Source organism: Mizuhopecten yessoensis, unplaced genomic scaffold (assembly GCF_002113885.1).
Source record: "Mizuhopecten yessoensis strain PY_sf001 unplaced genomic scaffold, ASM211388v2 scaffold9639, whole genome shotgun sequence".
Taxonomy (NCBI): Eukaryota; Metazoa; Mollusca; class Bivalvia; order Pectinida; family Pectinidae; genus Mizuhopecten; species Mizuhopecten yessoensis.
Window position 1 is genome coordinate 331,428 of NW_018408148.1, and position 24,692 is coordinate 356,119.

General features: G+C 40.1%; 1 protein-coding gene across 1 annotated transcript in view; it reads left to right on the top strand.

Moving 5' to 3' along the window:
• LOC110458512 (titin-like) overlaps window positions 1-24,692 on the top strand; it is a 483,136-nt gene that overhangs the window by 285,764 nt on the left and 172,680 nt on the right. The window contains exons 199-221 of the mRNA XM_021510245.1: window positions 174-476; window positions 1,149-1,454; window positions 1,805-2,107; window positions 2,713-3,018; window positions 5,236-5,538; window positions 5,918-6,217; window positions 6,486-6,791; window positions 6,921-7,226; window positions 7,531-7,833; window positions 7,979-8,284; window positions 8,475-8,771; window positions 9,177-9,476; window positions 9,880-10,179; window positions 10,679-10,984; window positions 11,408-11,704; window positions 12,190-12,495; window positions 12,740-13,036; window positions 13,376-13,681; window positions 13,821-14,123; window positions 14,531-14,833; window positions 15,240-15,542; window positions 15,890-16,195; window positions 16,488-16,793. Coding sequence (XP_021365920.1) covers window positions 174-476; window positions 1,149-1,454; window positions 1,805-2,107; window positions 2,713-3,018; window positions 5,236-5,538; window positions 5,918-6,217; window positions 6,486-6,791; window positions 6,921-7,226; window positions 7,531-7,833; window positions 7,979-8,284; window positions 8,475-8,771; window positions 9,177-9,476; window positions 9,880-10,179; window positions 10,679-10,984; window positions 11,408-11,704; window positions 12,190-12,495; window positions 12,740-13,036; window positions 13,376-13,681; window positions 13,821-14,123; window positions 14,531-14,833; window positions 15,240-15,542; window positions 15,890-16,195; window positions 16,488-16,793 — 6,972 coding nt within the window. The remainder of the gene's footprint in view (window positions 1-173; window positions 477-1,148; window positions 1,455-1,804; window positions 2,108-2,712; window positions 3,019-5,235; window positions 5,539-5,917; window positions 6,218-6,485; window positions 6,792-6,920; window positions 7,227-7,530; window positions 7,834-7,978; window positions 8,285-8,474; window positions 8,772-9,176; window positions 9,477-9,879; window positions 10,180-10,678; window positions 10,985-11,407; window positions 11,705-12,189; window positions 12,496-12,739; window positions 13,037-13,375; window positions 13,682-13,820; window positions 14,124-14,530; window positions 14,834-15,239; window positions 15,543-15,889; window positions 16,196-16,487; window positions 16,794-24,692) is intronic.

Here is a 24,692-nt window from a genome sequence, read left to right on the forward strand (position 1 = left end):
TGTGTAGCAGCATAAATCTCAGTGTTGTGAACTGTCTTTGACTTCTAGATGATCGTAGATTTGCTAATGTTTTTTTGCAGAAAGGGACATTGTGGGTTTGACTAAGAGTCTACCTAAGTACTAACTAACTAATCTATGTTTGTTCTGATGGAGCTACGTATTTTTACCTCTAGGTGTGCCAGGTAAACCTCGCGCTATGCAAGTGACCAATCCTGACAGGACATCTTTGGCTATCTCTTGGAACCCACCGATTAGTGATGGCGGAGCGCCAATCACAGGATACATCGTTGAGAAACGTGACGCTCGTCGCAGCACCTGGACACAGGTTGCCCAGGTTCCCGCAGACGAACTCTCCTGTGTTGCTGACAAACTTATTGAAGGCACAGAGTACGGATTCCGCATCACTGCGGTCAACAAAGTCGGCAAGGGCCCAGCTTTAGAATCTGACCAGACCTACATGGCTAAGAGCCCATATAGTAAGTAGGGTGTAAAGGTCACAACTAGGGGTTAGTTAGGGGTCTAGTTGTCATGACCAGTTTCTCAATATGTTGCAATTTCTCATTTAGGGAATAAGCTGCAATTTAGAAAGTCTTGTGACAGATTTTCAATATGGGTGAAACCTAAATTGTGCATTACATAACAATCACAGCGTACAGTGGGGAAGATTTATATAAAGCTACTGTAAAACTGGATATAATCTTGTGTATGGAAATGTTCGCAATGTACGTGACTCTTCAAACTGATCATGGTGTAGAAGTTTTAGCGTTGGCAACTAAAAATTTAGATATTCTATGTATCTATACCTATATAATCTGCTAATAGATATTCTATGTATCTATACCTATATAATCTGCAAATAGATATTCTATGTATCTATACCTATATAATCTGCTAACAGATATTTTATGTATCTATACCTATATAATCTGTATATAGATATTCACATGTTGATGTTTTCGTACTAAGTTACTCAACACAAAGAAAAATGGGAACATTTCCAAACTTACAGTATGACCTCCAAGATTTCTGTTGTAACAATTTTATGGGGAACAAACAAAAATAGTTTTTATAAAGACTTTGGTAAGCCGTGCATATTATATTTTTTTTAAATTACGAATAGGAATTTAAATTTAAAAAAATAATTTCAGACAAACCAGAATCTCCTCTTGGACCTCTCAATGTTACAAACGTCACTGACAACTCATGTGACTTGTCATGGAAACCACCGAGAGAGGACGGAGGTTCACCAATCACAGAGTACATTGTGGAGATGCGCGACATACGTCGCAGTGCATGGACCAAGGTCGGCACAACTAAACCTCCGACAACAGACTTCACAGCAACTGGACTTACGCCTGGCAATGAGTACCTCTTCAGGGTTACCGCTGTCAACGCTGAAGGTCAAAGTGCACCTCTCACGGCCATACAGCCAATCAAACCAAAGAAGAAGATCTGTAAGTTCTGCTCCTCGAACATTTGCACAAAATACTTGAAAACAATTAATATGAAATCATGTCTTTCTAGTAATGTATCAAACAATAGAGAAACAATTCTGAATACAATTTTTTTTTAATTTTTAATGCAGAAACAAATCATTTTACAAAATTCAAATGAATTTGCCAGCTTTTTATGATACAGGCTATAGTTCAAGTCATGTGACAATGATGTCACTCTTAAGCACTCAGCATATATATGTTTGGTGTAAAACACATGGGCAGATGTACATTGCCGTTTTATTTTGTATTCCATTATCATCTGTAGATATGAAAAAGAAAGTGTTATAATGATACAATGTTTTTTACAGCACCTCCCGGGCCTCCATTGTTTGTTCGCCTGTCTAAGTCAGGCGACACATTCGCGACCATCACCTGGGGCGCACCATCCTCAGATGGAGGTTCAAAGGTCACTCATTATCATGTGATGAAGGCCGAAGGATCCCCATCTGATTGGACAAAGGTAGCCAAGGTTGACGCCTATGAGAATACCAACACCATCAGTGGACTACGGGACAGTACAGAATACTACTTCGCTGTCGCTGCTGAGAATGAGGCTGGTGTCGGTGACGTCAGCAAGGCCGACAAATCGGTTAAAGGAGCCAAGCCTAAAGGTGAGAACATGGCATTTGGAAGATTTAACCCTTTCACCCCTATGTAACTTTAGTAGACTCTATCATGCATTGATCTGGATGAATCCATTATGGTTTACAATGGTGAAAGGGTTAAAGAATAATATATTCCACCATTATTCCAATGATGCTATTCCCAGGAATTTATATCCTTTTAACTAAGTAAACGTATCAATGTAATGTAGATAGTATAGTGTAAGTGTTTTTCGTCTATGTAGAGCATGAGTTTGAAGAAAACGGCAGGAGGCGGGTCAAAACATGGTTACTTCTGTGATTTGTGCTTTAATATGACTTAACAAATCAATGATCATTATTTACTGACACATGTAGCACCAAAGATTTAATATGAATGTTATGTTATTGGTGTATTGTATTAAATTTATTATTACTGTTACTTTTACGATTTAACTTATTTTAATTTAATTTTCAGTTTTAGTTTGAGACTAATTTGATAATATGTAACAAAAATTGTTATTAATTGTTTGTACGATCTTTCGGAAGAATCAACATGAAAATGTTTACCTGTATTCAAAGACTTGCTCAACGAATCAAAGTGACTAATGGTATGTTGTCTTTATCTCCTGCAGAGAGACCGGCGCCACCTGGTGCTCCATTGGAGGCAACAGACATTCGTAAAAACCAAGCCACCTTGACTTGGAACACCTCCCCTGACGATGGAGGCTCTCCAATTACTCGCTACATCGTGGAAAAGCGGGAGAGCTGGAAATCCACATGGTCTCCATGTGGAAAGGTCGGACCCCGGGAACACGTACTTGTCGTGGAACATCTGAAAGAAAACCAGGAATACATGTTCCAGGTCTGCGCAGAAAATGCCATCGGACGCTCAGATTGGCTGGAAACATCAGCCAGTGTTGTACCAAAGAGTCAGTTTGGTATGTGGATATATCCCCTGTTTGCTGTTCAGTATATAGTTGGCTGTGAAATGGGTTGATACAAAAATCTGTTGTTAAATATTTTTATAACACATTTGAATTTGAACAAGATTTTCATATATATATATTTTTACAAGTGTTACAAATTTCAGTTAGAGACATTGTGTTTTCGAAAAACCCATTTTACAAATCTGTAATAGATGTAGTACAGGATTGGCTAGTACATATGTATTACTATTCTAGTGACATCAGTCATTACTAATAACTAATTTAGCATCTGAAATCAATTAGATAACATGTACACATTGTCTTCATTTACTTTGATTATTCATTTTCTTATTCCGTCTTTGTGTATTGCAGAGTTATCTTCTCTTTGGAGCAGGGATTGATTGTTACGTCCCTTGTTTGTGAGAGTAACGTCATCAATTTTTGAGAAAACGACGTAATTTTCTCACACAAACCAATGACGTAACAATCAATACCTGCTCCCAAGAGAAGATAACTCTGCAATACGCAAAGACGGAATTGATGTACTCTGATTTTTTTTTTATAAAGTTAAGATTTTTGTTTTTTTATTCAACTTTTCTGAGTTCTGTTTGATTTCATTATGGTAATATATGCATGTTTATTGTTTATATTTTTAGTAACTATTGTTTATTTAATTGACTTATGCATCGACATGCTAGCTACAGTTTAGGTCTTAACCCTTATCCCGCCAAGTGCAGCATATGTCGTTTTTATAAACCCTCCCACTGCCAAGCGCGGCATATGTCGTTCCGCAAAACATCGCCTTCCACTGCCGATCGCGGCATATGTCGATTCCGGGATTGCCGTTTTAAGTACGGCACTGCGGTGAGAAAATCACTGCTAGCTTTACTTAGAAATGATGACGTATTCGTTTATACCTTAATTTCATTGGCTGACTACGTGATACCCACAGTTTATTTATAAACTAAGCCACCATCACCGCGAGAGCATAGATTCGTTTTGTTTACAGCGCGGAAAAATGGCGGACGACAAACTGACAGAAGACGAATCAAACGACTGTAGATTATCAGCGATATATTTGACAATGACTTTTAGGGATTCGGACCTGAAGATTTACTACGTGACGCAGAAATCGTACTAGATATTGACTTTGATCAATCATATAAAGACGTGGACATTCCTGAAGACGACGACAACACAGCGTACCTCCATAAATGCCCCATTCACGGGACGGCCCGGTTTGAACAAAGATATTCCAGGTGACGGCGACCCTATTCATTTTTCTCTCTCTTCTTTTTAACGTCAATATACGGAAGACTCTTACCACAGAATACTAAGCACTTTTGATTATGAAACTTGGAATTGTTTTTCAGATGATGGTAATAAATAAACTGTTTATTAGATGTAAATCATCTTTCTAACATACAAAATACACACAAAACTCAGCTTTTCTAACCTGTAGTTCGGGAAATGTAAGCGAGATTTCCAAAATTATATTTGATATGAAAAGAAGAAGTCTTCCTGAACAAAACACTTTATATATATTTTCTTGGATTCTAATTAGATAAAAAGTTATTGTTGGTTTAATCAGATAATTAATTTTGATTAATATAGCTGTTGTTTATTTGGCAGTGGGAGGTATCCCACAAATTGTATACACAGCAGTGGTGTGTATATATACACATGAGTGAATGGCGGGATAAGGGTTAATGCTTCTTGGATAAATATTCCTGGACGAAATCCAAGATGGCCACTTTGCAGCCATTTTGTTTTTCCAATCACTCCTAGCTGTTGTTGCTATTTATCAAGAACACATTTTTAAAGAAATATTGGTAATGAAAGTGAATGGGGACATATTATTTATATTAATAAACAAAGTTAATATTATTCTTTTGAAAATTAAGAATTCAGAGCAAAAAATTATTATCTAAGAAGCTTACGTACTCATATGCATATCAGATCACTGTACGATTTTAAATTGGCCGCTGAAAATACAATTGAAACCAACCTGTTTATTGATCGGTTTATTGATTGTAAAGTAATAAACATCATTGCCAGTGATCTGATATCTGATAGTGTTATTGCTAGCTACTGACATTAATAACTAAAATCACCTTTGAGGGCTATACAGCAGAGTGCAGCTGTACTATTTCAAATTTATATGAAAAAAATAACAGCTGCTTTCGATATAATTACTATACTAACAAGCCAGCGCTTTCAAATTTCCAGCCAAGCCTTCCCCACCAAGAGATCTGGTTGTATCGGAAATCACACAGACGTCAGTTGTGCTGAACTGGTCGCCGCCCAGGGATCTGGGTGGTCTCACGCTCAGCGGGTATAAGTTGGAGCGTCGGGACAAACGTCGCACAGTGTGGGTATATGTGGACGAGGTGCGCCCACACATCTCCACCTACTGTGTACAGAATCTCCTTGAGGGCAATGAGTACCTCTTCCGTATCTACGCCATCAATGACGAGGGGCTTAGTGAACCGCTGGAATCGACTGAAGCAGTTATTCCGTTTAAACCTGCAGGTCCGAAACACAACGAGGCAGTGCCAAGATTCTTACTATATTAATAATGCAACATGTTATAGCTTCTAATTTGTCGTCATTAACAACATCATAATTTTTACGATTTATTTGAAATTATTTCTTTAATATTTGTTGTGAGTCATACTAACTTTTACTATGTGTATGCTTGCATCTAGTTTTAAACTATTAAGATTTATTTTTTATTTTGACAGATATTATTTGTTTAAAATGGTTTAATATCACGAAATATGTAACATATAAATATATTCAAACTCTTATGCAAAAAAAGGGCTCTGGCATTTATTTTTGCAATTTTATGATATTCAGATTGATATAAATCAAGAACTTATTGAAATTTCTTCAATTTTTCAAAATGTAGGCTCACCAGCAGCCCCTGTAGGACCAATCCGATTCTCAGATGAGAAAATAGATTCTGTGACCTTGAACTGGAATCCACCTAAGGATGACGGAGGAAGTCCGATCACTTCTTATCAAATCCAGATGTCAGAGGACGGTATTACATGGACAGATGTGGACATCTCAGACAAATATAGCAAGGATTACCGCGTGAAAAACCTCAAGGATGGTCAGCAGTATATGTTTAGAGTAATGGCTGTAAACAAGGTCGGAGCCAGCAAGCCGCTCGACTCGGACTACTTCACGCCCCGCCAACCATCTGGTAAGAAATAGCTTGAAATGTCTGAAAAACGTTTTTAGATTGTATGCCAACAGACACTGATTTAACTCATATTGATGTAAATTAAAACTATCAGACTACTTCACACCCGCCGCCTTGCCGGTAAGATGTAACTTGAAATGTCCAAAACATATGAAGGTGTTATGCCACCTGACACTTATTAAGCTCAAATTTGGTGTCAATCTAAACCAGTTTGATTTTCTGTAAAAATGATGAACTTGAATTTCTAATTAATGATGTCCAACTGCAGGTCCACCATCCAAACCTGAGGGCCCAATGGCTGTGTACGACATCTCATTGAACTCTGCCACCATCGAATGGCGCCCACCCCTCAATGACGGAGGATCACCACTCAAGAATTACGTCATCGAGATGAAGGAAAAGTCTCGTGTCATGTGGAAGAGCATTGACAAGACCAATCCAAACATCACGACATACTGCGCCCAGAACCTTTCTCTTAACTCGGAGTATCTGTTCCGCGTTTTCGCAGAAAACAAATATGGAGTCAGTGAACCTCTCACTCTGGATGAACCAATTCTTATCAAGAGCCCATACGGTAAGTCAAAGTCACTTGAATGTTTAATTATCAGTGATTCATTGGTGTGGTCCCGTAAAATACATATAGTTACATGCTTAACGTTAATAACTTCCAAGTGCTAAATATCTGTCTGAACCCTATTCGTAGGTCTGCCCTCTGCGCCTGAGGGTCCAATGAAGATCGGAAGTGTAAACGAATCTTCAGCCGAAGTTTCTTGGCAACCACCAACCAGTGATGGAGGCAAGCCTTTGACTGCCTACGTTGTGGAGTATCGCGATGTCAAGCGTACCTACTGGACAAAGTCTGCTGAGGTCAAACAGGACGTACGCCATCACATAGTCAGCGGCCTGCAGGTCGGATACGAGTATGCATTCAGGGTTAGCGCAGTCAACTCTGTAGGTCAAGGCCCACCTTTGACCTCTACAGAAACTGCTAAGCCGTCAAAGAAACTCAGTAAGTTATATGATGTTTGTAGATAATAATTACAACATTGAAATATTTAGGTGGAAAACTAAATCTGACAAGATACTCATTTAAATAATTTTCGGTTTCCTGTGAAACAGTTATGGATATTGCTAAGAGTGAATAATATTACATGCAGATTTTAGAGAAATTTTGGATTTTCTCTCTTTTTCCTGGAAAGCATTATTAATGGAGCCTTTGTAATGTAATGCTTGTGCTGGAAGGTTCATTGCTGTGGGATATTTTCAATGAGAGTATGTCCTTGTAACTAATCTTTTGCTGATTTTTCTTGCAGATGTTCCATCCTGCCCCGAGAATGTGAGAGTAACAGACACTGTAAAATCATCAGCCACGCTTGAGTGGAGTGCACCAGTCAGTGACGGAGGGTCACGCATCACTCGTTACCACGTCTACCAGAAAACAGAAAAGTCCACTAGCTGGAGGAAGCTTACGTCTGTGGATCGCTTCTCTACCATCACAACCATCAACAACCTGACGGTGGAGGAGACCTACTTCTTCGCTGTCGAGGCAGAAAATGATGTTGGAGTGAGTGAGAAGGCTGCCACAACTAAAGGAACAACCATCGCCAAACCGATTGGTGAGTAACATTACAGATTAAATGGGGCTGAAATGGAAGGATATCATTAATGCGTCTCTTTTTATTTATATATTTATTTCACAGTTGTTGTCACATGGTTGAATGATATATTGGTTATCTGGGAACTATTTTCCCCTAATTTCAGGTCCACCTTCACCACCTGTCGGCCCGATCGTAGTAAGTGATGTTACAAAATCATCCGCCAATATCGCCTGGCAACCAAGTAAATCTGACGGTGGCTCCCCCATCACTGGATACATAGTGGAAATGCGGGAAGGCTGGAGAATGTCCTGGACGCGCGTGGCCGAGGTGGAGAGTGACATGCTCACTCACACCCTCACCACCCTGCGCGAGGGAAAAGAATACCACGTCCAGATCACAGCTGTCAACAAGGCCGGTAACTCCAAACCACTCGAGGGTGACTCCTCCATCAAACCAAAGAGCCAGTACAGTAAGTGCATAAAAGTTTTTTTTAAACATTTATCTTTATTAAGCGACCATAATTAAGTAATTTCCTTTTGCTTATAGACATATGACCCTTTGTTATTTAAAATACCACCTATTTCAGGGTCATTTTGTACCTATCAAGTTTCCGAAATTTGTCCCTGTCTAATTAAGCATTTTTTTTTAATTATTATTAGAACCACCGTCTGCTCCAAGAAATCTGGATGTGACTGACATGAAATCGTCATCGGTCAAACTTTCTTGGCTCGAACCTAATGACAACGGTGGACTGCCCATCAAAAGCTATCAGGTGGAACGCCGTGAGAAGAAATACGGATCATGGGTCAAGGAGTGCTCGGAGAAATCTACTTCCTGTAGCATCCTAAATCTCCATATGAATGTTGAATACTTCTTCCGTGTGTCTGCTTCAAATGACGAAGGTCAAGGTCCTTTTGTGGAGACCACTCAGCCAATTGTTCTCTCGCCAGAAGCCAGTAAGTGTTGTGTTAAAATTTGTGCCTAGTTTTATTGTTTAAAAACAGGCTGCTTCCCATAGCAAAAAAGTGCAATATTTTCCCAAAATTGAAATAAAAATGAGAAATATCTTCCCAATTTTTATATAAAAAAAAAAAATCCCCCAAATTCTTGAAGAATCAGGCTGTTGTAAAATTTAGGCAGAAAAAACAGTGTCGTTTACATAGGTCTATACTAAACTCCAGGATAATTTGAAATCTGTTTTTCAATATAATGTAATACAGATACCTGAGTTAGTATTAATAGTTTGCTATGAAGATTTTTATGTAGTAATCTTCAATAGAATTTCCAAGTTTGGTTTTGTCATTTTATATCTTATGCTGTTTAGTTTGAGAATTTAAGTGTTTTTATGTACCGATTTACAGCTGTGCCGGACGAGCCTAAGGGTCCCCTCCGCCACAGTGACCTTGACGAGACGAGCGTGACCTTGTCATGGCTGGCGCCGAAGAGTGATGGTGGCGCCCAAGTCACATCTTACAAGGTGGAGAGCTGGTCAATGGACAAGTCCTGGTCAGAAGTGGACACCACAGAGGCCAGAAAAACAACTCTACAGGTCAAACGCCTCACCACAGGCAAGACGTACAAGTTCCGTGTCTGTGCTATCAACCGTGTCGGAGCTGGCAAGTATTTGGAGTCGGACCGCATCACTCCAACCAAGGAACTCCGTAAGTTGAGACAGCAGTGGTGCTAGACACTTTGTTACCATCCTGTAGTGCAAAGTTTGGATATCTGCTGAAATAGTGAAAACTTCAATGCATTTCAGTCCATATGTTTCTAGCCTTTTAAGATGAAGCTTCTCTGAATATCTGATTGGTTTTCAGCCATTAGATCTAAGTATTGACAGCTATCGATCCTGATAATGAGGGTAGTGGCTGGGGTGCTTGTTGTGTTAGACAATATGGCTGTGACCACTTTATAATTTAATTCTAAGAATTCCAATATTATTTGGAGGTTAAGTATGTATTTGCTCATCCTTTTAGGTACATGTCCATGTAAACATTTTGTACATATTTGTTTAATTTGTTTGTGTAACCATGGTATTCAAGGTTGTTGTATTATTTTGTACAGGTGTTCCTGGACCCCCTACAGAGCCGATTGTTGCTAAGGCATTGTCACATGACACCATCAGCCTAGAATGGCATGAACCAGAATACGACGGAGGATCTCCGATCACTAGCTATGTCGTAGAGCGCCGCGACCTCATGAGGTCAGTGTGGACGTTCGTCGACAGTACTGCCAACACAGACATCTTAATCAAGAAATTGACCGAGGGGTCAGAGTTCTTCTTTAGGGTGTCCGCAGTAAACCAGGTTGGCCAGGGACTTCCCTTGGAAACTCCGAAACCTATACTGGTCAAGAGTCCATATGGTAAGCACAGCTATTAAACAATATGTATAAAAATATTTGGGGATGTTGGTGTTTTTTTTACTTCAGGGATGCTTTTTCTAATTTTTGAGAATTGGCCTTTTTACTGCTGTAAACCTAAGCTTTTAGGAATTGACAGCATTCTTGTTAGTTTTTAAACACTTCACTGTATGATCTAATATCACTTTAATAATCTTAAAAAATTACATACATCACATTGCTACATGTGTCTCGGGTGGTAATCCGTATTCTTTTGTGTTTTTGGTTTGGTATATAAGTCTCTCCTTTACCCTGTAATGTACACATAGAAATAAAGTATAATATTTTTGTGATTTATAATTCATTACATTCACCTTAGTACTCTTTGATTTAAAATTGCAAATTTTTCAATTTTTCAGACAAGATTCTTCAAATGTAACTTTCTATCTCCAACGGTTCCTTTTTCCCCCCGCCTTTTCCAACAATTTACAGTTATGTCATCTGTTAACTTCTAACTTTTCAGACAAGCCTTCAGCACCAGTAGGTCCACTCAAAACATCTAACATCACCGCAAACTCGGTCGACCTCGCATGGAGACCGTCAGAGAAAGATGGCGGAACTCCGATCACGCACTACACCATTGAGGTGCGTGAGGTCCGTCGCTCCATGTGGGGCAAGGCGGGACAAGTCGAGCCAGGGGTTAATAAGTTCACCGTACCCAACTTGGTCGTCGATAATGAATACTACTTCAGGATTCGTGCCGTCAACGCGGAGGGCGAGAGTCCTCCACTCGAGGGGCCCAACGGTGTCAAACCAAAGAAGATTCTGTGTAAGCAGCATTCAGTTTCTTTACTTCAATTTATCACGTTTTTTTTTACCTTTCATGAAATAGTATGTAAAAAAGTGACTTGTCTTTAAAAGTATTAATTTTAGACTTTGTCAAAATACTTCATGATCTTTTGGATAATACAAATTTTGTTGTCATTATGAGGTTGTTGCAATAAACCTTTCTAAATTCAGTGTTTTCAATTTATCTGAAGAAGAACCGGTACCATTTTCTTTCTTTTTGTCTTAATTAATTATTTTTGTCTGTTGATCACACATTTTTGAGTTTGATTCCCCATTTTTAGAAAAACATGAAAATGAAATTGAAATTCCTACCTAACCTTACTGTAACATAAACATCAGTGAAAGATGTTTTTATCAGTTGATGATTTTTTTTTTATAAAATTCAATTTTGACTTCATTACAGCACCACCTGGTGTTCCAAACGTCAACATCGGAAAAGCGGGAGAAGGTGAGATAGGCGTCGACTGGACCCAGCCTGCCAGTGACGGTGGGTCACGTATCAAACAGTACCGGGTGTACATGAAGGATGAAGACAGTAACACCTGGAGAGAACTGGCGACCGTTGAACCCTACAGAGGTCACTACAATGCTACCAAGCTCAACCATAAAGAGAAATATGTGTTCGGTGTGGCTGCAGAGAATTCTGTCGGACTTGGAGAGAAGGGTGTTACCAAACCTACCTCACCAAAACAGGCCATCAGTGAGTATTTACGATAACATTACAAGCATCCTGTAGTCTCGTTTTCCATAAAAAGTAACAATGCTGCTTTGTTGTACATGTACAGTAAAACTTCGATATAACGCCCCTCGTTATTTTGCCACCTCACTTACTGCCAACATATTTCAAGGTCCTTTTTTCTCTTTTTGCTAGGATTTCCTTTATGTGTTAACCACATTTTATTGTCAAACCCCTTTATAGTGCCAAAATGTCTCTGGACAAATTGTGGCAGTATAATGAGGTTTTACTGCATATCTATTTAAATATTTTTTATAATTCGAAGAAATACATATTCTGCATGATTCATTATCTTCTTCCTTTTCCAAGTTAAAAGATGTATAGTTGAGTATATGATCATATGGGACATACATTAAAATGAGTATTCTATATTGTTTTCTTCTTTCATGTCTTCAAAATATCTTACGGGTGATTTTTGGAAATGAAATACTGAATTTATATTTTTGCAGCTGTCCCATCTGCACCAGAAGGACCATTGGAGATTTCCAACATCCAGAAGGGTTCCGCAAACATTTCCTGGAACCACAGTCTGTTCGACGGAGGCTCTCCGATCACACACTACGCTGTCGAGAGGAAGGAAAGCTGGAAGTCCAGCTGGTCCTTTGTGGACCGCGTCCGTGGAAACAACACCACCTACAAGATGGCCGGTCTCGATGAAAAGACTAGTTACTTGGTCAGGGTGAAGGCTGAAAATAAGATTGGAAGCTCGGTGCCTTTGGAGAGTGATGAACAATTCACACCCAAGAGTCTATGCAGTAAGTTCTCATTCTTCCTTGCTGTCAAGGATGCTTTGCGGGTTGTTATTTTAGAAAAAAGCATTATGAGAATGTAATGTACTGTTTGATCATTCTTTCCCCGAAATTTACTGGAAAAATAATGTATATCAGTATTGTATGTGAATTCAACATTAGCATATTTCATTTTATAACCAGAGGGAAAATTTTAGCTTACAGTAATGTTACTGTTACATGGAGTTATATTAAATTTTGTAATCAACAGGTGTACCATCTGTCCCTATTGGGCCGCTGAACATATCCAACGTGACCACAAACTCAGCTACTCTTACTTGGAAACCACCACAATCTGATGGAGGCAAGCCAATCAAACGCTACGTTGTTGAACGTCGTGAGGGATGGCGATTTAATTGGTCAAAGGTTGACTCGACACGCTCAACCTCCATCTCAGTTGTTGGACTACGGGAAGGTACAGAGTACTTCTTCCGTGTGATGGCAGAAAATGAGGAAGGACTCAGTGAGCCGATCGAGTCTGATGCCGTCACTCCCAGAAAACAAGCAGGTAAGATAACGAGATAGTATTTTCGAAAAAAAATGCTTGGTTTATCTCACACATTTCTTAAGATATTTTTTATCTCCTGTGAAATCAGACCAATCTACATCAATAAACTGGACCAGTTATGTGAACAGTGTTTTTGATTTTAGAATTTTTGAAAAATTTCCATTGGTTTACCTCACATTTCTTAAGATCTTGTCCATCTCCTGTCAAATCAGATCAGTCTACATTGACAGCTGGGCCAGTTATGGGACATATATTCATAGGAATGATCAATGTTAATCAAATCAAATCCCTGATTTTTGTGACTAACTTAGAGTTCTTTCCCCTGTCTTCCTTCTCCAGTAAAACCAGGCCCACCTGCTGGAAAGATCCATGCAAGTCATGTGACCCAAGACTCCGTAACTCTGACCTGGAAAGAACCAACTGACGATGGAGGATCTCCGATCAAACGCTACATCATCCAGGCCCTGAACATGCGCACTGGAAGTTGGGCAACCGTTGCCGAGGTTCCTGCCCGCACCCTCCAGAAGGCCATCACTGGACTTGATGAGGGTGTGGCATATGAGTTCCGCATTTGTGCTGAAAATGATGTTGGCCTCGGAAAACCAAATGAGCTGGACCAAACTATCACTCCATCACGTCCTGCTGGTAAATACTTTCTTCTTTAGTTTTTGCAAGTGTACATCATGTTTCAAATGATCTTATATTTGAAAATCGTTTTGAATGTGGTGATAAATTCATTTCATAATATTTTTTTAAATCAATTTTACCTTTTTCTTATACACAGAGGTTCCTGGAGCTCCAAGAGGACTCAAAGTCTCAGATGTAACAAAGGAATCTATGGCATTGTCATGGCAACCACCAACAGAGGATGGCAATAGTCCTTTGACTGGTTACATTGTAGACAAACTGGACTGTCAATGGGGAGGTTGGTCCCGTGCGACCAAACTACCCGCGGACGTTACAGAGTGTACAGTCAGTGGTCTCATCAAGGGCCATGATTATAACTTCCGTGTGTACGCTGAGAACAAGGTCGGAGTTGGAGCCCCTGCTGAACTCAGGAGTCCCGTTAAGGCTGTTAGCGCCGTAGGTCAGTATACATTTATATGGAAGATCAGAAATATTAGCCCTGTGGGTTTGTATATATATATGTATATATATCAATGGTCAAGGTCATTTTGCATTGAATTTATTAAAGGTCAAAGTCATTAATATTCAGGCTAATTGCATGGAGAAAAAAGTGTTTAATGAGGTAGGAGTTGAGAGGTATGGGACACAACTAGGATGAAAAAGAAGATTTTGAAAAAGAAAAATTGATTCAATATTGATTTTGAAGTTTTGGTTATGGCAGTAGATAGTTCTATGCATATAAAATCTTAAGTAGCTAAAATTGAATTCTTCATTGCTTGATTGTTAAAAAAGTTTTTGATTTGCATTTGTCGTCAGAAAAGTCAGTGTATGTACTTAACTGATTATATTTATGAAAATGTGTTATAGAAGTACCATCAAAGCCCAAAAGCTTTGAAGTCACACATAAGAAGGATGACAGTGTCACCCTAGAGTGGTCTGCCCCTGACAGTGACGGTGGTGCCCCCATCACCCGTTACTGCGTGGAGAAACGTGAACCCGGACGTGCCCAGTGGGTGAGAGTCGACAGCGTGTCACCAAAAACATTCGGCTACACTGTCAAGAATCTCCTGGAAGGTCGCAGTTACATCTTCCGTGTCTTTGCTGAGAACTCTGAAGGACTTAGCGAACCTGCTGTACTGGACAAGGCTATCACACCTGAGCGTGCTCAAGGTAAGCATAAACAAGGGTAGACAACTGTCTCGTAAATTTACCGACTTCAAAAGTCAGTAATTAATCATTGTCCTGTAATAAGCCCACTGCCCTACTTGGAAGTTTTGTGTTGGTCCCCTGGGCTTAATGTCTGATAAATAGGGTTTATTCGTTATGATATCATTCAGGTTCCACTGCCAGTTATATAAATCTTGATAGTTAATAAACAGTGAAAGTTTCACATGAAACTATAGTTGCCAATTATAAAAATTTGAAAATTTGAAACCAATATCAATGTCTGGTTGGCTAATGAAGTAAACAGATGAATTGTAAAGTATTTGTGTTAACTGTTGTGTCTTCCAGTAAACTTCAATTGGATTGCAGGACTTTTATGCAGAATTTAATTCCACATTTTATTTTTCTATAGAAACACCTGGAGCCCCAGAAAACCTGGATGTATCCACAGTGAGCCACAATTCCGCCACTCTTCGCTGGAAACGTCCACGCTACGATGGTGGAGCTATGATCACTGGTTACCTGATCGAACAGAGGGACGGTAAATCTGGCCAATGGCAGCGTGTGAAAGAGGTCGAGAGTCATGTGCACTCATTGACCATCCGTAACCTCATTGACGATTACAGCTATGGATTCCGTGTTCGTGCCAAGAATGCCGTAGGCCTGGGTGAACCAAGAGAGCTTGACACTGCTGTCAGCCCCAAGAAGACAATAGGTGAGTGGAAAGAACAATAGACGGGGAATTCCGAATGAAGAGTACAGTTGAATCAAATGTGTTTGGATGACGATAGTTTTAAAAACTTGTTTTTCTGTAATTTTTACCTAGGAACTTTCTGTTATACTTGTTGATTTTCTCAAAAGTTTTTCTGTGAAAATTTTCTGTAGAATAAATCCACAAATCTGACAATATCTGAATCCCAAATTCAGTACCTGTACTGCCAAAATTGGTTTCAAAAATAAAACACAAATAAGCTATTGCACGAAATCAAAATCACACGCGTGATTTTTTTTTAATTTTTTTTTTTCACATCACAAATGATGTTTTCCGTTCATTTTTATCAGAAAAACCATCTGTTCCTCGTGGACCTTTGGACGTAACTGACATCACTGAAGACCACGTACGATTGGCATGGCGACCACCAGAGAGGGATGGAGGATCACGAATCTCTGCCTACATGGTAGAGAAGAGTGAGGCCCGTCGTCCTAAATGGTTACGTGTGGCCCGTTGTCCACCAGACCAGCTCTCACTGGACGTGTCAAATCTCATCGAGAACGTGGAGTACTACTTCCGAGTGGTGGCCGAGAATGAGGCTGGCCTCAGCCCGCCCCTCGAGTCCGACAGCGCTGTTAAACCCAAGAGTAAATTTGGTAAGTGAATTATGTTTGTTTTCAATGATAAAATACTGATACCAAGATTTCAAAATATCTGTCTTTCTGGTTTGTATTTAATCAAAAAACTTTAGTAATAACTGATAAGTTATACTGTACTTGAATTTTCAACATATGAAAGTTGTATATATTACCAAAAATAATGATTGCTTAAATGCACTGTAATTTAGTTGCTAATTAGTCACTGCCGTTAAGATGTTGTTGTGCTGATTTACCGTTAAGACTTAAACAACAGTATCATTAACAGAACAATTTTGATTGGTCAATACAGGTCCACCTTCAGCACCCGTTGGTCCAATCAAAGCCTTGACTGTGACACGCGACAGTGTGTCCCTCGAGTGGAGAGCACCGAAATCAGATGGAGGCTCTCCCTTGACTGGCTATATTGTGGAGAAACGTGAGGGAAGTAGGCAATCTTACGTCAATGTGACGCGCCTTGCGTCTGACGTAAACATTGTCAACATCCCGGGTCTGATGGAAGGTCATGATTACTACTTCCGGGTCACCGCTGAAAACCGCTATGGAAGAAGTGCACCTCTCGAATCCACCTCTGCTGTTACACCCAAGAGGATGTACGGTAAGTCGAACATTTTAGTCACAGAAAGCGGTAAATGTCCTTGATGTTAGAACAAAATTTTTGATAATTTGATATAAAATCAAAATTAAGAAAGGATTATTCCTTTGCACTTGTATTAGATGATGAAAAATACCTTTGCTGATTGATCACATGCAATGAGTTCAGGGTAATGAACAAAAATTGTCTAATTGATATTAGTCAAGGACATTTACTTAACATACGGTTTTGTAGATTTTGATCTTGTGAGCTAATGAAGAACTTAAAAAAATGTATCAAATAGTTGTTTTCCTCATCTGGTACGTAAGGTTTTTCCAACTTGCTCTGATCAAAATCTTGAAGCTGAAGGAAATATTGCATATTTATGAATAATAAATTAATCTATTTGTATTTTAATTCTAATCATTGCTGCTTATTTCCTATTAGTATAATTTGCTAGCTTTTACGTTTATCTGCTCTAGTCAAGCTTAAAAAATACGTAAGCAAATGTCTTCTGTGCCAGCATGTTATGCATGTGCCTAATAAGTGCCTAGTATTGCCTTCATGTGCCACCAGTCAACAACAAAATACACGCATTTCTCTTAAATAATCGTGCTGATTTTCAGTCACATGTTTGTTTTTCATTATAATTGAAAACAAAATCAAGTTTATTATTTCATTTTGAAAACTGTTAATTTTCTTCTAACCAGATTATAATATTTTTTGTAGATTATTTCATTTTGAAAACTGTTAATTTTCTGCTAACCAGATTTTAATATTTTGTGTAGATTATTTCATTTTGAAAATTATTAATTTTCTTCTAACCAGATTCTAATATTTTGTGACTTAAGTTTTATTTTTGCTTTTTTTATCATTTTACTAATCTTTAACAGTTGAACAGATAAAACATCAAAATAAAAGATATATAACACAAAAATAGTAATGAAAAAAACAACATCTGCCAAATAATATGAGACATTTGTTTCTATCAGTGTTAATTCTAATAAACAACATACCCTATAATTTGGCCGTAAATATTCAATAGTCATATTATTTGGCAGATGTTTTTTGCATTACCTTCATCAACTGGGAAATAGTGAAAATATCACCCCAGCAGAGATAACCAGCTATACGGTAGTAATAATTGAATCGAGCCTAAACTGAAACTTCCAAATCCAAAGTTTACTGAAGAACGAAATAAAAGTATTTTCCACCTGTGTGACTTGTTGCCTTTATCACCTTGTATGTTATTTGAACACTTGTGAGCCTGATGCGTCTCAAGTTTGTATACGTAACATCATCCAAACGTCTTTCTCCGTGTGAATCCACCAAATTTCCTCCGAATATTTTGATCATGGAATGCGAATATCCTCTCAGAATGTACAATGACCTACACACTGTCTCTAATTACCCTCGGTCTGGATGAATCTGTAAACCGGACCTTGGATACTTTGTGTATGGAACCTTTGATGAAATCCTCCTTCATTGGACATCCCAGACATTGTAAACCTGTCCGTGTGTACACGGGAACGCCTTCAAACCATGCATGTCTTATTCTGACTCCAAAAGACAAGTTTTGTCCTTCTTCAGAGGTTTAGCAAACGAGGAGGTGGATACCTCTGTTAATAGACCTACTCAAGGGATGGTATGTGATTTTCCTCTCCTTATGTTGGATTTCTCCTTTCTCCTAAATTCCCTGTATACCTTTGTCAAGGAATGCACCTACCGAACAACCTCTTCTCTCGACGAGAACTGTCCGGAATTACCACCTATGTGGATCCTCTACATTTTCTCCGAGAATGTTGGATGAAACCCCAATCCTCTTGATCCACGGCACAGACGACTGCGATCAGATACAGATGAAGTAAAGTCAAATAAATCATTTCTGAGTTCTAGGACCAGTATACTAAATATTCAGTTCACTCATATTCCAAATCTTGCATTGTAGGCAAGTCAGAGGATTTTTACACTGTGCAGTCGGTGAGAGCCGCCACCAAGGCTAAAAAGAGTCGGGCCATCAGCGAACCTCCTGTGGAAGAGATAGTAGTTGATTCTGTATCTCGGACACGGAGGACGCCACAGGACACTAAATGGTTTGACCAGGCACGCTCCGAATACATTTCTGTGCTGTCACCTAAGAAAGTAGAGGATACAACTCGTTATGCTGAACCAATGCACACTGTTGACTCTGTGAAAGCTGTTGTCAAACGCAGAGGTATTGAACTAACTAAACCTTCCAGAGCCATCAGTGAACCGCCAGTAGAAAAAGCCAGACAGGAAGTAGTCGAAAAACAAAAGAGAGTGAACTTTGAAGAAGAGTATTTCAACAGAGAAAGGTCTAGGTATCTTGCTGCACTAGAAAAACCGAAACGTGCACCTGTTAAGGATGAACCAAGGAAGACAGAAGAATACTTCACCTTGGCATCTGTACAGGCTGACATCAAGAAAAAGCAGAGCAGATCAACGAGTGAGCCTCCTGAGCCGGTCCTGAAACACGTCGTTTCCAAGCGTCTCCGGACAAAACTGCGTTCAAAGCAGACCCCATATGCTGGATTGGAGTTTGAAAGTGCTAGTACAGCTATGAAAGAAACAATGTCAAAGGTTGAGACTATTGGAACCCACGGAGTAGTAGGCACAAAGTGGGATCATCTTGGCGCATTCAATAAATACAAGGGCCTATCATATACGGAAGAGAAGCGTTCACGTGCTATCAGTGAACCACCTGTTGATGAGTATGTTGAAGAACAGAGAGCAAAGTTAATGGAAAAGGCTAAGAAAGTCACCACACTGGAGGAGGACTTTGAAAAAGAGAGAACGAAGTACATGTCGGCACTACATCGTCGTGAAGAAAGTTCAGTGGATTTGAGTCTTAAAAAGGAGAAGATGCACACATTGGCATCTGTAAAAGCATCCACGGAAGCCCGTAAAGTAGCCAAATCTCGCGAGGCTGTCGAACCCTCACGTGCTACTAGTGAGCCTCCAGATGACATAGAACCAAGAAAGCCAAGCAAGGCATTCAAACTTGCCTACGACGATGATTGGTTTGAAAAGTCACGTTCACGATATCTGACAGCACTTGAGAAACCAGACTACACTGCAGAGCCGATCGTGAAACCAAAGCTGGAAGAAATCATCACTCTCCAGTCTGTAAAAGATTCAGTGGCAAAGAAGTCGAGAGACAGTCGCGCCACAAGTGAACCACTGTCACCCGTGGACGAAACTCCATTGACAAAACGTCTCAAGTCGAAAAAGTCAAGACAGCCTCGTTACAGTGAGGACGCCCTAATGCAGGCACAAGTTGCAATGAAGCAAAGTATGTCAAGGATTGAATCGATAGGAACACATGCTGTTACTAGCAAGTATGATCACGTTAGCATTTTAAACAAAATTGCTGGTATCACTTACGACGAGCCAAAGAAACGCACTCGTGCCATCAGTGAGCCTCCAGTTGAGGCTGAACTGGAACAAAAGCTGAGGGAGCGACCGGACAGGGAAAGGAAAAATGCTGATATGGAGGAGGAGTTCAAACAGAGCAGGGCACAGTACTTGTCTGCACTAGATAAGAAACGCCAGATAGAAATACCTGAGTTTAAGAAGGATGAGAAAATCCACACCCTAGCTTCAATTCAGGCATCTGCTCTGAGAAATCAACTACGCAAACCACCAACAAAAGAAAAAGTTGAAACCAAAGATGAAGAACCAGTTGAATCCAGGAAATCTTTCAGAACATACAAGATTTCTTATGATGACGAATGGTTTGATAAGTCAAGATCAAGTTACATGTCTGCTTTGGAGAAACCTAAGGTCACTGAAGTGTATGAAGCATCAAAGAAGAAACAAGATATTAACACTCTTGATTCTGTTTACAAATCCATCAAAGAAAAGGACAGATCTTCCAGAGCCATCAGTGAGCCTCCAGCTCAGTTTGAAAGTTCTCCGATAGCAAGACGTGTTAAGAAGAAATTGTCGAAAAAATCGCCACGTGACGATTCTTTAGAGCTGGCTAGGATCGCAATGAAAGAAAGCATATCGAAAGTAGAATCTATCGGAACCCATGCTGCAGTCGTTTCCAAACGAGAGCCAGCTATATACAAGGAAGTTGAATATGTGAGACCAAGGAAAGCTAAGCCAGTCCATAAGCCAGAAGAAGAGATTGAGGCACCCAAGGAGAGACCTGAAAAGGCAAAGAGGATTGCAATGAATGAGGCAGAGTTCAACCAGAATAGACTTGAATACCTTACAAAATTGAAAAGACCCACTGTAGAAATACCTCAATTAGCCAAGGAGAAAATATTTACTCTATCTGAGGTACAGGCTGCAGCTCTGAAACGTCAACATCAGTGGAAGCCTGTGCCAGAACCAAAAGAAAAAATGGTCATTGAGGAGCCAACTGAAGAAAGGAAATCTTTCAGAACATACAAGATTTCTTATGATGACGAATGGTTTGATAAGTCACGATCAAATTACATGTCTGCTTTGGAGAAACCTAAGGTCACAGAAGTGTATGAAGCGCCAAAAAAGAAACAGGATATTTACACTCTAGATTCTGTTTACAAATCCATCAAAGAAAAGGACAGATCTTCCAGAGCCATCAGTGAGCCTCCAGTTCAGTTTGAAAGTTCTCCAATAGCAAGACGTGTTAAGAGGAAATTGACTAAACCAACGCCACGTGATGATTCCTTAGAGCTGGCTAGGATCGCAATGAAAGAAAGCATATCAAAAGTAGAATCTATCGGAACCCATGCTGCAGTCGTTTCCAAACGAGAGCCGGCTATATACAAGGAAGTTGAATATGTGGTACCAAAGCGTTCTAAACCAATTTCTGCGCCAGAAGAAGAGATTGAGGAAATTCCAAAAAAGAAATTAGACAAAGCGAAAAGACTAGCTATGAATGAACAAGAGTTCAATCAGATGAGGCTGACTTATTTGTCAGCGTTTGAGCCACGCAAGGTTGAGTTACCTGATTTTATCAAGCCCCAGATCCACACTCTTACTGCTGTTCAAGCATCAGCATTATCCAGACATCACAAGAAAGAGGTTCCAAAGCCAATGCCAGTTGTAGTACCTGTCGAGCAGGCCGTGTCCAGGAGGACATATACAGTCGTCAATGATGATGATTGGTTTGAGAAATCACGATCTAATTACATGAAAGCACTGGAGAGGCCTTCTCAGCAGGAGGTCATTGATATGCCTAAATCCAAGATGCAAATTCATACTCTGGAATCTGTTAAAGCCGAACTGAAATCCAAAACTCCCAGAAAAACTTACAAAGCTCAGATAGTAGAGGAATCCAAACTGCAGAAAACACAGTCAAAACTAAGATCTAAAAAGCTTGCACAGCTTCAGGTAGCATTTGAAAAGGCCCATGTGACTGCCAAACAGAGCGAAGCTTTGATCAATGCAACAGAGACTGCATCGCAGGAGTCCTCCTATAGTAGGTGGGATCACATGGCAGCATTCAATAAGTACATTGACGTAAAGGGAAAACAACCAAAGGATGATATAAGCACAAGAGACATTTCTGTAGCAATCAGGGCTATAAGTGAGCCCCCAGAAGTGAGGCAAGTCGTTAAGAAGCCTGTTGTCACCATGGATGAAAGATCTTTCCATGATTCAAGATCAAAGTACTTGGCTGCACTTGAGAAGAGACACGATTTGGGAGACACAGAGTTCAAACGAGAGAAATTCCACACATTGAAGTCTGTTAAAGCAGAGGCTGACTTGAGGTCTCAGAGAAATGCACTTCAGGCCAAGGCAACTAAACCAACTAGGCATATTGTGGATCCGCAAATGAGCGAAGTTCCAAAAATGGCATACAAACTTGCCTATGATGATGAATGGTTCGAAAAGTCCAGAGCAAGATACATGACAGCACTTGAAAGGCCCTCAGAAGTATATGAAGGTGTGCTGAGGAGAGAAGCCATACACACACTTGAATCTGTCAAGTCTGATATAAGCGCTCAACGAAGAGTAAGGGCTATCAGCGAGCCTCGTGAAGTTATTGGTGCGTCAGAAACTCTTGAAGAAGTTAGACGATTTAGATCGAGACTCCGATCTAGACAGGAAGCAGTTGCCGAGGAAGCACTCACTCGTGCCCATATTGCTGCAAGAGAGAGTCAATCTCTACTTGACTCCAGGTCAACATATGACTCCATGTATAGCAGATGGAATCATCTCGCCGCTTATAACAAATACAGTGGACTCAAATACGATAAGGTTACAGACAATACATGGTACAGCAAGGTGGACGACGATTCTGGTGGTGTGTCCTATGTAGATGACATGTACCATCAAGCAATGTCAAGAGAACGGAAATTGAAATATCAGTACGCAAATGAAACACTTGACACTTCTGAATTCGACGAAAGTCTTCGCAAGAAGTCAAAGGAAAGCACTGTTGATAAGAAGGTGTTTGCAGAATCCAGAGCTAAATTTATGGACACGTTGCACAAGAAGGAGCAAACGGATACTGAGAAAATGCTAAAGGGCAAGATACACACAGTGGATTCAATTCGTGCTGATGCAGATGCAAGAAAGGACATACAACGAATCAGGTCATTCAGTGAAACAAGGGCAGTCGGTATAAAGGATTTAGATGTGAGGAGACCAACAGTTAAAAAAGCGGACGACTCATGGTTCGAGGAATCGAGAGCCCAGTATATGTCTGCACTAGAACGGCCTGTGGATACTACAATCAATACTATTCACAGGGGGGATAGGATCCACACGTTAAAATCAGTGAAGGCTGCTGCCGAAGCAAAACACAAAAGTGTAAGGTTTGATAGCACACCTTACTCCCAAAAGGACACTGAAACTACTATCGCTGCCAAGAATGTCAGATCCAGACTCAGAGCGAAAAATCTTAGCACTCTTGAGGAATCTTTTGCACGATCGGCTGCTGTGTTACGTCAAAGCCAGGACATGGTGGATGCTCTGTCCACACGAGAGGTACCTTATGGTCAATGGGACCATCTGGCTGCTTATAACCAATACACCGACGTCAAATACAACCAACTTACTGATGACACACGGTTCAGTGCCGTGGACAAGAAGGGTGTTACTTTCGTTGATAATCGTGATGTCTCTCTCCAGGGCAAGTTTGCCAGATCAGCAAGTGAACTGCCTGAAGTGGAAGCCATACAGACCAACATCAGCAAATTTGATGATGAAATGGCAGAACGAATGCAGCTTTCAATGGCAAGGAGCGACAATGAAATGCAACGTCAGTATGAGCAAGATCAACTGAATGCTTACCAACGAGAACATGATTCATTTTTATCAAGCAGGAAGAAAGATGTCATCCATACAGTGGGAAGTGTCCGCGCTTCTGCTCAGGAACGTATCGAAGAACGTAAGGCAATTGAAATCCGCCAACAAAGAGGTATTAGTGAGCCTCAAACAAACCAGGCAAGGACACGTAAATCATACTTGGAAGTCAGCGATGAGGATTTCGAAAATTCTAGAGCTAACTATATGTCTGTCTTAGATAGGACATTATACACTACAGATACTGAAACAGATTCAAATCAACGACGAGACAACTGGCACACACTCAAATCAGTACAAGCTGCTGTTGACGCCAAACAGAGAACCGTAAGGATTGCATCTCAACCGTACGTGATTGGTGAAACTGAAACAACCAGCGCTGCAAAGGACTTCAGAGCCAGACTTCAGGCCAGACAGACTCAAAAAGACGTTCCTACTTTTAAAATAGCAGTGGATGAGCCACGCCCTACTTATGACTCTGACTATAGCAGATGGAATCATCTTGCAGCGTATACCAAATTCAGTGGTCTTAAAGACCAGCTGAGTGAAACCAGCGACACGTTTGGTGTAAGAGCAATCAGAGCATCAAGTGAACCAAGAGATCTTCCTGATTATAGCAAATTTGATCAGGAGATCGCTGAAAGAAAGAAGCTCACA